This window comes from Cupressus sempervirens, chromosome 1 (assembly GCF_028749045.1).
Source record: "Cupressus sempervirens isolate cs-2001-9-10 chromosome 1, ASM2874904v1, whole genome shotgun sequence".
NCBI classification, from domain to species: Eukaryota; Viridiplantae; Streptophyta; class Pinopsida; order Cupressales; family Cupressaceae; genus Cupressus; species Cupressus sempervirens.
The window spans coordinates 371,860,259-371,875,492 of NC_143118.1; the positions used below are offsets into that span (position 1 = coordinate 371,860,259).

The 15,234-nt window shown below is 35.7% G+C and overlaps 1 protein-coding gene across 1 annotated transcript; it reads left to right on the forward strand.

Moving 5' to 3' along the window:
* Nucleotides 1–2,526: 2,526 nt before the first annotated feature.
* LOC149577788 (RING-H2 finger protein ATL66-like) lies at nucleotides 2,527–3,305 on the forward strand. Its single transcript, XM_089792574.1, has 2 exons — nucleotides 2,527–2,763; nucleotides 3,032–3,305. The coding sequence occupies exons 1-2, from the start codon at nucleotides 2,567–2,569 to the stop codon at nucleotides 3,081–3,083; spliced, it is 249 nt and encodes an 82-aa protein (XP_089648700.1). The 5' UTR covers nucleotides 2,527–2,566; the 3' UTR covers nucleotides 3,084–3,305.
* The last annotated feature ends 11,929 nt before the right edge of the window (nucleotides 3,306–15,234 follow it).

Sequence of the window (15,234 nt, forward strand, 5' to 3'; positions counted from 1 at the left end):
GCACATTTAACATAATTGTAAAAGAGAACAAGTGTCATACTTGTCGTTATAGTTTAGAAATTAATTATAGCACAATTTTAGCTTTAAAATAATTATTAAAATTTTGTATATTATATATTATTATTTAATATATTAAAATAGTAAAATATGTCAAATAGAATATACTATTTTAGAAATAATTAAAATATTGATTATGGAATATTAAGAACATGTTTTGTTAATTGTTTTAATAACAATTTTTAGTAATATTAGATATAGGTTAAAATCTAATGAAATATTATTAATCGTGTGAATCATATAACTTTATTCTTAATTTACAATTTAAAAGCATAAACACTTTGTAATCACTTTTAACATATTTTATTTAACATGTAAAAATAATTTAAATAATTTTAAATATTGAAAATATATTTCTCAAACTTGATTAATACCCTTTTACCTTCTACGACAAGTAATACCCTTTTACCTTCTCAAACTTGATTAAGATACCTTTGAAATACTAATTTTTTTGGTCAAGGCCTCTACAAAAGAATCATGAATAAGTAAAATATGGATAGCATTTCTCAAAATAGAAATAATTTGATGAGCTTATATAATTATCTTAATTAATTATGTTGCATACTACATGAGAATACAATGTGCTATTGTCATATTGGTTTTCTCATGTCCTTATGCTTTTCTTTAGGCTTCTATATAATTAATAGTAATCACCATCTGTAGATTGTTAAGAAATTTTTGAATGTGATAAATTGTTTAGACTAGTTGTTCCTACAAGTGAAAGCAATATTCCTTTCTAAGAGGAGAGCATATCTTGGATCCTTTCAACCAAAGAATTCCACTCCAACTTAAAGATATTTGTACCCAGATAAAAGTCTTCCTAGACATAAGTTATAAAATTTACCCACCTAAAAAATTTAAATTTTTTGAATGTTCAAGGGTTTTCCATAGTTGTCCTTGATAGGAAAAAAGGCTTCATACACTAATCAATACCCTTTGACCTTCTCAAACTTGATCAATATTTCTTTGAAATACTAAATTTTTTGGTTGAGACCTCTACAAAACAAATTTCGTGAATAAATAAAACATAGATAGTATTTTTCAAGATAGAAAAAATTTGATGAGCTTTTAGATTTATGAAGATACTTGTATATGTAATGCTCTCCCTAAATCCTTAACCGTTACAAGTAAGAAAAATATGTGGAAGTTGCTCTTGTTGTCGAAGGTTTTCTCCCTAAATCCTTAACCGTTACAATTAAGAAAAATATGTGGAAGTTGCTCTTGCTGTTGAAGGTTTTCTTAGCTATAGAGAAATCTATTGAGAATTCGAACAATACCATCCATATACAAATTTCATTACAACAATACTAAAATAGAGTCAAACTTGACAAGTACTTAAATAAAACTCCTGAGACAACAATTTTGATTGCACCTTTCTTTTATAATAATATAAGATCTATATGTTCTCTAGAAAATTACACTATTACATGAAGAAAAACTCTTAGAAAAACTAGTTTTATGTATTAAAAATAAATAAATCTTTCATTTTCAAATAAAAGAAATCATGTTTTCAACTTCTCATCATAACTTTTATCTTAGCATTCATTAGCTACCTAAGTGTCTGAAGCTGCAATATACTGATTTTATTTATTTATTTATTTGAAAATAACCTGAAAACTATACATGAATTCTTTATTTATTAGTATCAAAAGCTGTTATCTTCTAATCTTTTATGAAGAAAGGACAACATATAGATTAAAGATTGTCCCATCAACATAAAGATCTAGAATAATCTACCTTCTTCCTTCAATAAACTATTTGCCTCAGTTATTTGTATCTCATTGAAGAAATCGATTGTCTCTATCTTATTATATATAAGAACTTGTCTTCCTATATAAATCAAATAAATAGAAAAATTTAATATTGCGATTCCCTTCTTTCAGCAATTTAGTTCTTGTCCTTTGCACCCAAAACAGTTTCTCATCTCTATCCTCTAAATAATCCTATTTCATGCACAAGAGAGAGATAAACAACAATGCCCGACAGGTATACCTAGATGTTTATGTCAAGCAAACTATTGTTTATGTTCAGCTGAACTCAGGTTATGTCGACATAGACAAGAATTCCGCGTCTCTAATGTCACACTCCGCTTCTTGCTTCTTACTATTCTTGGAAATCCCATCACCTAATTTCAAGCTCTAATTTCTAAACCAAAACTGAATGTGGACATAGTGATACAAATGGCAGAGTCAAAGGCGCAGTGACAGGAATCCTGCAGCATATATTTTCTATATCCAATTTCAGATTTTGTTGAAACAATATTTCCAGTTTTTTAATCCGTAAGATCTTTTACAGTATGAGGCGAAACTGTCTCATCATATTGCTCCCGATTTTGTGGACATTGGTGGGATTTCTACTGTTCCCACTTGTTTTGTCGCCTGTTTTGAGCACGCCCTGTGTCATAAGTGGGTATATAATTGTGATGATGGTGGCACTTTATATGATCTACATCCAGGCGGGGAAAGAAGAAATAGTGCCTGACGTGTCTCTTCCTCTACGTAGTGTTTTGATGACGGTGATGAATTACAGGCGCGGGCAGATGGAAGAAATAGCAGAGTGTGTGATATGTCTCAGCGAATTTGAGGAAGAGGAGAAAATTGCGCGAATTGACTGTTGTGGAAGCAGATATCACGAGGAGTGTCTGGACAGGTGGGGTGAAAGCAAGGGAAGAACATGTCCTATCTGCCGCACATCCTATTTACGCGGGTATCCCTGATTTAGAGCAAAGTTTTTCTATAAATTAAACATCATACATTAAATTTCATTTCAAGAATAAAAGAATAGTAAAAAATAATTTATTTTCTCTGAGTTTAATTTTCTCCATGGTATCTGATGTTTGAGAATAATCTTTGAATTGGATACATTTTCTATCTGATAAGCTTAATTTATCTGTCTATAAAAATGATCGTTTGGAGTTAGATTCAGGAAGATTTTACAAGGAAACTATTTTATGGGGTTTGTGTGTTTGTTTCAGATCTGATTCCTGTGCCATCACTGCATCCGTCCTACAGGAATCTCAAGTTTGATTCATCATCGAATGAGTAAGGGATAGTTTCTTTTTCTTCTTTAATAAAACAATCTGAGGTCTCTGTGTTGCCATAACAGGAAATGATGCATAGTGTCATGAGTGATTAGTCTCGGTGGATTAGTCTCTAAGATTCTCCGTCTCCTTAATGATGGGTCTGCACTTTCAGATTTCAAAATGTAAGGTTCTTTCTCATCTTACAGCTCTGTGTCAACTGACACAATTACTTTACATGTTTATCTATTTTATCAGATGCTGAAGATATGCAGTCCGATACCAATAAGATTTATTAAAAACGAAATGGATCTTCTGGCTGCTGTTTTTCATGAATTAATTTGTGACTAGTTTTGCAAATAGTTTTTATTTAGAGGAGGTAGTAAACTCTATAGTATATCTACATCTCTCCATATATTGTCGCTGAAAAATATTTTGCAGAGTTATATTCTTGAGTAATAGTAAAATCTATTGTATAAATCATTATGCAGTGGACATCCAACTACAAAATATTCTTTTTGATTTACTGTTTATAAATATTTTGACTCTCAAGGCAATAGTTTGGGTCTGTGTAAAGTTAAGGAGAATATATCTGGAATGAGGACCCAAAAAAAAATTCAAAACAAAATGAAAAGCATAATTATGATGAATAATTTGCACCTTTTCTGTATAAATATATTACTTAGGATTTGTTTTTGTTGACATGATTATGCTGGCATGTCCATATTGGCTTTATGTAACACTTTTTACATCTCATCTGAAATCCCACTGTGTGTGGACCATACATGATATTTGAAGGTGCGTACATTAATGGAAAAGGTAATAGGGGAAAGCAATTCTTATCGGAAACCAATATATTTGGTGATGTGATATTGATCTATGCCTAACATAATAGTATATATTATTTAGGACTCATCAATAAATATTTCCAAAATCTAATATGTACTTGTTAATATGTCTTTGCCTATATATTATCACTATTATATGAAAATTAATTAGAATATTAAAATGATGAATTTTAAATAGAGTTAAAATAATTCAATATAAAAAGTGATAATTTTGCCTACAAGTTTTATGATCATATCTAAATAAAGTTTTAGTAAACTTGAACCTATTTATTGTTGTCAAGCCTAAATTATTTTGTATCACATACCAATATAGGATTTAGTCTACTTTTTTTTAATGAATAGTCCATTCTCTATTAATTAAATATTGTTTCTTTAAGTATATCTCCTTGTTACATAATGTAGGTATCCTCTTTCTCTTCCTTCTCATGTCTAGTATCTTGACCTGATAGGGAGGGGGGTGGACATATATACACCATCCTTGTATATAGTTTTTCCTTGCATGGGGTAGCAAATATAGATTCTTAGCATGGCTTAGAGTACTTTAGCCTTCAATGTTTGGTATGCTTTCTAATATATTCTCTAATATATGGATTATTACTTCATGTATCTCTCTTGCACACACAAACATATATGCTAAATCTCATATGTGGGTAATGCATGTAATAATTTGCTAAGTCCCATATGCAAGAAATGCATCCAAATATATATGCTAAATCTTATATATGTTAATGCATAACAACTTTCTAAGTCCCAATATAAAGAACATGTTCAAATATAACATGCTAAGTCTTGTACACGGATAAGACATTTTTAAAAGGCCATGTCATGGTGATACAAAGGATATTGATCTATGGATGCAACTTTGTTGTCTTGACTAGTAGGTTACCTCCTAGTTAGACCATTTAACACAATCTTTTGCATCAATTCTTTTGGTTATTCACAATAGGGTAAGCACTTTACTAGGTGAGGTAATTGCATATGTGGAATGTGGCCTCACACTTCACACACACACACACTTCAACATAGTCTTTATATGAGGATTCATCTTGGAATGAACATTGGATTGTCCATCCAAAAATCATCTAACAAGCCGAACTATTGCCTTCTATCTAAAGAGATTTTGCCCATTAATATCCTCAGAATCGAGGTGTGAGCAACCAAACCCTCTAAGAATGAAGGATTTGAAATGAGATGCAACTAATCTATGTGAATATGCAAATTAATCTAAAATGAGATATGCAAACTAGTCTAAGAACATATAAAAGAAATTATGCTAAAGCTGTATTCATATTAGATCTAGATGAGATTTAAGCTAACAATGAAAGTCTATGAGAATGTAATAAGATTAAATGAGTATGCAATTTGGCAGCAATTCGATGCAAATTCTAATTCATCCCCCAAAATGAAGAAATGAGGGTCTCTTAAATAGACTTTCCTGGAAACCTCTGACTATTGAGATTGATTTCAATCAACAGGCAGGATTGGAGATGAAGTTCAATCATAAAGGAAGATTCCCAAATCAAAGGGAGTTAACTGGCTCAGATCTGAGTGTAAGAGTCAATCAACTCAGATAGAATTTAGTGTCAGAGTAAGTGATCTGAGTCATTTCCAATTTGATCAGTAGTGAACTAAGAATTTCCAATGAGATATGCTCTCATAATTACCTTTCTTATTAATTAAATAATTCTATTTAATTAATTAGAAACACTTTTCTTACTTAATTAAATAACTTTATTTAATTAATTTGGAATGGCTTCCCATTTAATTAAATAACTTTGCTTAATTAATTAGAAGTAGTTTCTCCATTTAATTAAATAATTTTGTTTAATTAATTAAAATAGGCATATTTATTAAATTAAATAAATTTAATTTCATAGTACATTAGCCTTAGGAGATAATTTACTTTAATAAAGTATAAATACTTTAGATTAAATTAAATTGAAATCAAATAGGTTTACTGTAGCTAATATGAGTGCATACTATAGGGATTAAATAATGAGTCTGATTAGTGAAAATTAGGGTTTTTGTATATGAGAATTAAGTCAAGTAGCAAGTAGCAAAATAAGAATTGCTTATTAGGATAGGTCTTAGGATTGATTAGAAATAGACCAAAATTGGTATCATGGCAATGAGCCAATTTTGGGGTATTACATTTTGCCCCTCTTTGAATGAATGTGCGAGGAACACGTTCAATTCAAAGAAAATTGGAAAGAATAATGCGAGGATCAAGAAATGAGATTGGTTCTAAAATTGATGATAGAAAGACCAATTGATAAGCTTTTAAGGACTATCTCTAGAATAGAGCTTAATCCTAAGGGATCTAAGCAGAGCACCTAGATGCCTAAAATTGATAAGCATTTAAAAGACTATCTCTAGAATGGAGTGTAATCTTTAAGGATCTAGACAAAATGTCTAGATACCTAAAATTGATAAGCATTAAAAAGGTTTCTTCAGAACGAAGTTTAACCTTTAAGGATCCAGACAGAACATCTAGATACTTGAGATTGATAAGCATTTAGAAGATTATCTCCAGAACAGAGCTTAACCTTCAAGGATCTAGATAGAACACCTAGATACCTAAGATTGAAAGCATTTAAAAGATTATCTCTAGAATGGAGCTTAACCTTCAAGGATCCAGATAGAACATCTAGATACCTGAGATTTAAAGCATTTAGAAGATTATCTCTAGAATAGAGCTTAACCTTCAAGGATCCAGATAGAACACCTAGATACTTGAGTTGATAAGATCCAATTATGAGTCATAGAATCATCCCCAAACGAGGCCTAATTCTTAGGAGTTGGGGTTTAGATTGTCCCGATACCTATCCACTGAACTCAAAACTAGAAATTTTATAAGATGTGATCAAATGATCAAAAGATGAAACAAATGACAACTATGCCAGAAAGAGGGGGACAAGACGCCTCGAGTGATGAGATGCCCCAAGTGATAAGGACATAAGATGGGAACTAGATGCCACAAGCAATGAGATTTAGATTGAGTTGAATTTTAGTTCAATGATGTAATCATCCTGCCCCCTCAGGAGTGAAATCGAAAGATGACACACTAGAAATATGATGTAAGTAGCATAAAGAGATATTGGATAAATCCAATATTTAGTAGAATATGGAAGAGATTAGAATGATCAAAAGATGATTCAGAGTCAGTTTAGCATTCTTTTGAGGTCTAGAAGGCCAAGTTTGACCAGTAGTTAACTAGAATTAAGCAAAGTTGACTTGAGTTGAAGATTTTCAAAATGAATTTTGAAAACATGAAGAATATAGAGTTGAAAGGATTCAAAGAATCACAAAGTATCAGAAAGATTTGGACTGCACAAGCGTTTGATCTCTTTGGTCCCCAAAACTTTTAAATGCATTTTTGAGGCATTTAGGTGTGTCAAATTTTGAATTCGATCCTAAAAATGGATCCATAATGGTCCAATTAGCTAGGGGGGTGATTTTTGTGCAAATCTAAGCACTTTCAAAAATTAGGTCCACCCCTATATAAGGGTCCAAGGTGTCATTTTCAAACTCATTTGTGCTTTTTTCTTCTAGTGATTTTGAGATCTAAGAGAGACATGGTAGTTAATGTGAGATATCATCGATTCAAGCACTCCAGAAATCATAGCCAGCCAGTAGACTACACACCATCGATGAGTCATCGATTCCTTATTTCATAATTTTTCTTTCATGCATTTCATTTATTATATTTATTAGCATATTTTTAGGAGGTCCAATCAATATTTTCATGAAGCCTATCATCTTTCGCATGAAGATCTTCTTTCTTCACGAGAAGAAATAGGGTGCCCTGTTTCTTGATGCGCAACGAGGAGGATCTTTGCATGGGAGGCACTCATCTCTCATGCGAAGAACAAGATTCTTCGTGTAGAGGGAATTCATTTCTTGCACGCAAAGATATTTTCTCATGCAATGACGTGATTCTTTGTGTGAGATTTAAGATCTTTGCGTGAGACTTTACAAACTTCGCATCAAATTTCACGAACTTCGCGCGAGATTTCATTAATTTCGCGTGAAATCTTGTGACAATCATGCTTAAAAGTTTCACTTTCATTCTCAAAATTGCATTTTAATTTGTTTTGATGTATCGTTTCGACTTGATACTTATTGTTTCGTTTGTCATTTTTGTTGTGCGTTCAGGAGGTCTTTGGTGATGTCGCATTCAGATTGCACTACCCACCATATGGGGAGTTATTGTAGAGTCTCGATGATGTTGATCAGGCACACATTGCTCAATTGAGTTTTTCTTCACTATGCTGGATTCCAACCGTGATGGTGAATCACAGCTTATTGATAGCTTTGGTGGAGTGTTTCCATTCAGAGATGAACACTTTTCATTTGCCGATGGGTGAGATGATGATCACCCTAGAGGATATATGGAGAATACTGAGGATCCCATTTCATGGCACCCAAGTCATTTATGATATAGTGCCCTGAGTAGGGATAGAGGTACTATCCATTATGTTTGAGAGAGAACTACCGAGGGGTAGGGCCATCAGTTGGGATGAGCCGATGCACACCTACAAACCAACGCACAGGTTAGCATTTGTGCTGGCTATATTTTTGAGCTGTTTCTTATGTCCCTGATAGAGGATGGCATGGTTTGGAGTGCGGGTGGGGAGTCATGCTTCACAGGATGTTGGAGGTACCCGAGATCTTTGGGTGGGGTCAGTGCATGTTGGCTGTAATGTCCTCTTTCTAGCATTCATAGCATGATGTTTTCGTTAGCCTATTTCCCCATAGTCCCATAGGCTAACTAGGACATTAAAGGGGCTTAGAGGCCATTTGGCCTAGACAGTTTCAGTTGCAGGTCTTTTTGAGGGGTTCTGAGGCAACTTTGGGCATACTTACTATTTATAGTAAGTCATCTTGGACATGGCTGGACATTCAATCACAGTGGTATGTCAATGGTAATTGTTCAAAATTGACAGGAAGACTTATTTATCATTGATAAGATTTGTTATGCATTGATAAAGCCATTTTATAAAGTTAAATTTAAATATTTAACTTTATTAATGCATAGACTATAGTTTGTGGGAAATATTTAAATTAAAAGAGTTCCCTTTATTTTTATAACACATTGGAGACATAAGGTACATAAAGGGAGTTATGTTTTATCCCACATTGAGAAAACGAAGGATTGAGCTCTTGTGAGAACACTATAAAAGAAATGGAAGAGCTTTTTTTTGGTATGCTTGGATGAAGATTAATGTTATGTTGCTAGATATATGATTATCGGGCTTGGAGGACGGAATCCCTCTTTGCTAGCATTCTCTTCGCTGTTGGAAGACACAGTCAGGAGGATCAAGGGTGTTTTCACTTCAAGAAACACATTGGGTTTCATTTGGGGTGTTCGCATACAAAAATTTACAAGGGTTTGATTTGCAGATCTGAAGTTAGTGATTGCTATAGTGCCGCATGAATAGTATTTTGCTACAATCGGCATGAATAGTATTTTGCTACAGTACGGCATGAACAGTGTTGGTATCAAGTTTACTTATTTTTTCGGCTGATTAGAAGTTTGGAGGGCTGCCGACTACATCTGCAAAATACTACGGCAACTAATTCCAGGTTTCTTCTGTCAAATTTTGATACTTTGCATAATAATTGTTGAATACAAGATTGAATAGTTGTTGCAGCCTTTAAGGCAGCTGTAAGTGCACATCTACATTTAAAAATCACCCTTTATTCAGCAGATTGAAAGAGTTTCCAAATTTTTCATATACTGTTTAATGTGTGCCAAGTGTTTGTGAAAAGGTTATGATGTGTATTATGCATTTTAATGTCACTTCATAGTTTTTCGTAAATCTACTCATTGGAAAGTAATTTATTGAGGAAATCAGCTTTATGAGTTTGCATACAAAGTGTTTGACAATATTCCTTAAGTTAAATTTCTACAAGTCAAAGTTCAAATCAGCGGAGGATATTACATTGGCCCACCTTTTTCATGAGATGCATGAGGTAGTCTTCCATGAGAAGAAGACGATGGCAGCTGGAGTGTATGTTTATAGATATGGGCATGGGAGAACCTTCCCATATACAAGCCAATTCATGAGGATTTCTTAGAGCTCATGGAGCCCTATATATGCAGATATTGAGGGCATATTATCCAGGTCCACCTAGGTAAGACTGAGCATTGGAGGATATGTCTTGATGACCTAGTCTCCATTGTATGGCAACTTTGACGAGAGACAAAGGACTGGGATGATGCCCCTAGAGAGGTACCATGGATGTTTAGTTTTCAACCTCTAGTGGGTAGGACCACATTAGTTATAGAGAGATTTGTGATTTCATGAGTGTGGCGGTAGTGTGGCCGACCATAAGATATTTCTTATGAGTGTTGTGCCTATGCCAGGTTGCAGAAGGATGTTGAGAGGGGATGGCCAGCATGGATGGATCCAAGGTGGTCCATGATAGATATTTGCAGCCTAGCTATAGTTCAGGGGGACTACGAGCTAGAGGTAGTAGATGCAGGGATGATGCTTGTGTATCAGGGATTTTTGATCAGCCATCCATTCCCATGCTTTACGGATCCACTAGGAATGGAAGGATAGGCATAGAGGGAGGTGCCCCAGCAGTAGCAGGCATAGCCATAGCTGCCAGATCAGCCACAATAGCAACCACAGGTTTGGCATTGGGTACAACAGATACATATACCTCTATGGTAGATGGGATCAGACCCAGGTGCCAAGGGTAGTGGGACTCGTCAGAGTCAGGGACGGTGATAGAGGATAGAGGAGGAAGCCCCACACTAGGAGGCTCCACAACAGTAGGTGCCACCACAGCCACAGGCACCACCACAACAGCAGGCACCACTAGAGCGGCAAGCACTTGAGATGCTTGATGAGGACATGCTGAATCAGCTTGCAACTGGGGTATAGGACACAATATGATGGTACCGAGAGCAGATTTGTTAGGCCTCCTAGTAGTTGGGAGCCTTGAAAATTTTAGTGGTAGTCCGGGATGCACAGTTGGTGGAGAGGCAACGAGAGATAGATTGATGGAGAGAGCACAATAAGACTGCAGAGCAGAGATTTGAGCTGGCACAGAATGAGGTCCACTTTCAGTCAGCTCGGGCAGCTTACTATTATGCTACATATACGAGTGTGGTACCAGATTAGACACTTCAGGTTCAGTGCTTTTCTCAGTATGTGCAAGAGTATGGAGGTGCATGACCTCCTGCTAGACCAGAGATGCCACCACCACCTCTGCCACCTGCTGCTCCTGCTCCTCCTAGAGGCAAGGGTATGGGACAAAGTTAGACGCTCTGTCCCTGACTCTGATTTTGATCTCTGGCTATGTATTGACTAGTGTGCCAGCACCACATGTATCATTTTTGATTGATTGCGCTTGAGTAGCGCCCATTTTTGTACTGATCCATTCTTTTGATATATATACAAAGATCTTGAGCCGAGTATCCTTGTGTACATGTCATTGTCTATTTTGCTTTACTTTGATGTACATGAGATGTCAATTTGTACTTTGATATGAGTGCAGTGATGTGATGTGATTATGACCATGTCGATTAGATATTATGAGTATATGTATGCAATGCACATGGAAATGGACTAACATCTCATGTAGTGTTGTGTGTTTTTTTTTTTTACAGTGACAGGTATTCCATTGAGGAGTGCAAATTGATGAAACAAATGCTTGTACAACCATGAAGAAACTTGACATGTTTGAAGATGCCCCCAATCCTTCATCACATAGGGGAGAAATAGAATCACAACCAAATTGCATGCATATGCAAGTGAAGTATGTAATGCAAGACTATGTTAAATGCAACCCTAGGTCTAGTTACCAAGCCTCGATATTTAATCATCACCAGATATAGAACAAAGCTCGTAGGTCATACAATTCCCACTGATATTGCAATGATGGAAATATGAATATAACATACATTATTGGTTTTTAGGGATTAAATGTAAGCATTCGAGGCACAAGAAGCCAGAATGACCAGAACATTTGTCCCTTTTAATGTAGCAAGTTAACATAAGCATCAAAGCATAAACGCTAGGATGACCTAAATGTTGCTTGCATGATAGGCACACCAAACACACGGGAGATCCATCTTATGCTAAGTATTCAATATTTATTTTGTCCGCAATGACCCTTACATTCATAACCTGAGATAGAAGTGTGCTAGATATACTTGTAGTGACCCGTACGTTCACTTAGCAGGACGAGTATCAGTATTTATTATAGCATGAAGAGTTCACTCCAACAAAAAAGGAGAAGAACCAACATTATTGACATATTCATATAAAAGGAGTCAAGGTACACATGGCCATCTAATACAAGATGGAGGCTTTTATAGTGGACACCCCTTTTATAGGAATAGATGAACCTATTGGAACTAAACCACAGATAGAAAGAAAAGAAAAGATCATGCCCATAGTCATTACTTCTCTAGTCAAAGATGACATCATTGAGTTTCTCAAGGAGACATGATAAAGAAAAATAAAGGAAACAAAGAAAATGCTCAGAATATCCAAACAAGTATATCTATTTTTTTTGAGTTCAATGTTTTTGGGATTGATGTCAAGTGTCAGTGTCCAAAACATGTTTGAAAGAAATCTCTTTAGTAGTATGAAGATAGTAGACAGATGTAGTCAAAATGACTAGTGACTGAGGTCAAAGGAGAATCTTCACGACGAAGAACCTAAGAAGGACTGAGTGACAGTAGACAGACATAGCCAGGACAACTGGTGACTGACACAAGAGAGATCTTCCATAAAGGAATCTAGAGACATGACCCAAGAAATAGTAGGCAAACACAACTGAAACAATTGGTGACTATTGCGAAAGAGATTCTATGAGGAGAATCTTGAAGAGAGTGACAGTGGTGACAATAGGCAAATGTAGCTAGAACAGATGGTGACTGTCATGAAAGAGATTCTATGAGGAGAATCTTGAAGAGAGTGACACTAGAAACAGTAGGAAAATGCAGTGAGGACCATCGGTGACTGTCGCAATGGAGATTCTATGAGGAGAATCTCAAAAATGGAGTGACACTAGCAATTGTAGGCAGATGTAGTGAGGACCATTGGTGACTGTCGTGAAGGAGATTCTATGAGGAGAATCTCAAAAAGAGTGACACTAGCGATAGTAGGAAAATGTAGTGAGGACCACTGGTGACTATCATGAAGGAGATTCTATGAGGAGAATCTCAAAAAGAGTGACACTAGTGACAGTAGGAAAATGCAGTGAGGACCACCGGTGATTGTTGCGAAGGAGATTCTATGAGGAGAATCTTGGAAAGAGTGACACTAGTGAGAGTAGGAAAATGCAGTGAGGACCACTGTTGACTATTGCAAAAGAGATTCTATGAGGAGAATCTCAAAAAGAGTGACACTAGCGACAGTAGGAAAATGCAGTGAGGACCACTGGTGACTATTGTGAAGGAGATTCTATGAGGAGAATCTTGAAAAGAGTGACACTAGTGACAATAGGCAGACGTAGTGAGGACCAATGGTGACTATCGCAAAGGAGATTCTATGAGGAGAGTCTCAAAAAGAGTGACACTAAGGAGGAATGCCCCCGAGCTGTGACAAGACTCAATCCATGGATACATGAGCAGAAAGCAGGAAAAGTAGAAAAGTGAAACCATGAAAATGATTGTACAGAATAGCCAGAAGATGTGCTACCAGATGGAGCATTGGGAACAAGAGGCGCCTGTTTACTAGGTTTTCACCTTCTTGGCAGGACTCTCTTTTTTTGCTACCATGATGCCTATTTCCAGGTTTTCACCAATGGCAGTTTTCTTGTTTTTCAATTTTTTTTGTATTTTTATTTATTTTTTATTTTTTTGTATTTTTGATTTTTCACTTTTTTTGGTATTACCAAGGTGCCTATTGCTAGGTTTTCACCAAGGTAACAATTTTTTCAGGACTTTTTTTAATTTTTAGATTTTTTAGGACATATAGATATGTACAAAGAGCTTACTGATATCAGATCAACTATAAAATCGCTTCAGGTGGAGAGTGTTGACAGGTTCTTTAAGCACTTCTCCTTCGGTTATGGAAAGCTGATAGGTGCCAAATCCATATACTGTAGTGATGATGTATGGACCGAGCTAGTTTGGTTCAAACTTTCCCTTTTGTACTCATTGTTGTTGATTCTTGGGGTTCTCTCTTAGGATGAGATCACCCAGTTGGAAGTCACATGGCTTAACCTTCCAATTGTAGCTTCTGGCCATTCTTTGTTGATATGCTCGTAGATGATCACATGCCACTTGTCGATGTTCATCCAATAACACAAGCTCTTGAAGCTAAGCGATCCTGTAGTCATCATTAGTGATAAGGCCCTTCATAGAGATTCTCAAGGTAGGAATCTTGACCTCTATTGGAAGTACAACATCTTCTCCATATACCAAAGCAAAGGGAGTCATGCCCGTTGGAGTCCTGATGCTTGTCCTATATGCCCACAAGGTTGGATTGATCTGGAGATGCTAGTCTCTCCCCGATTTTCTGACTATGCGATGAAGAATTTTGAGGATTGCCTTATTGGATGCCTCAGCCTGGACATTACCCTGGGGGTAATAAATGGAAGACCAATGTTGTGTGATCTCAAATTTCTTGCATAGCTCATTGAGGTCTTTGTTCTTGAATTGTCCTCCATTGTTAGTAATGATTAAGGATGGTACACCATATCTATAGATGATGTAGTTTGTGATGAAAAGTGCTACAGTTTTGCTACCAACAACTGTGAGAGGTACTGCCTCTACCAATTTTGTGAAGTAATCTGTAGCCGTGATAATGAACTTATGTCCATTAGAGGAGGTTGGGTGGATCTTTCCCACCAAGTCGAAGGCCCATTGTTGAAATGGCCATGTTGTAGTAGAGGGAATAAGCTCTCTGGCTGGAGCGTGGATGAGATTCCCATGTAACTGACATTAATTCTAGGATCTAGCATACTTGATAACTTCTTGCTCCATTTTGGGTTAGTAATAATCAGCACGAAGGAGTTTGCGAGCCAGTGTCAGGCCATTAGAATGAGATCCACAAATGCCCTCATGAATGTCAATTAGTGCGCATTTGGACTCTTTGGGTTCTAAACACCTAAGGAGTGTTTCGTCAAGACCTTTCCTATATAGATCATCAACAATAATGAAATAATGTGAAGCATTACGGATTAGGTAATGTTTCTCATTCTAGGTCAGACCTTCGAGAATGGTTTGATTATGAAGGTAGAAATAAATGTGATGTTAGTGAGATGATTCTTGTCTTATAATGGAATAGATCATCTTAGAATCAGGGGTGTCATAGGCTGGGTAGTGTAACGCTTCCACTA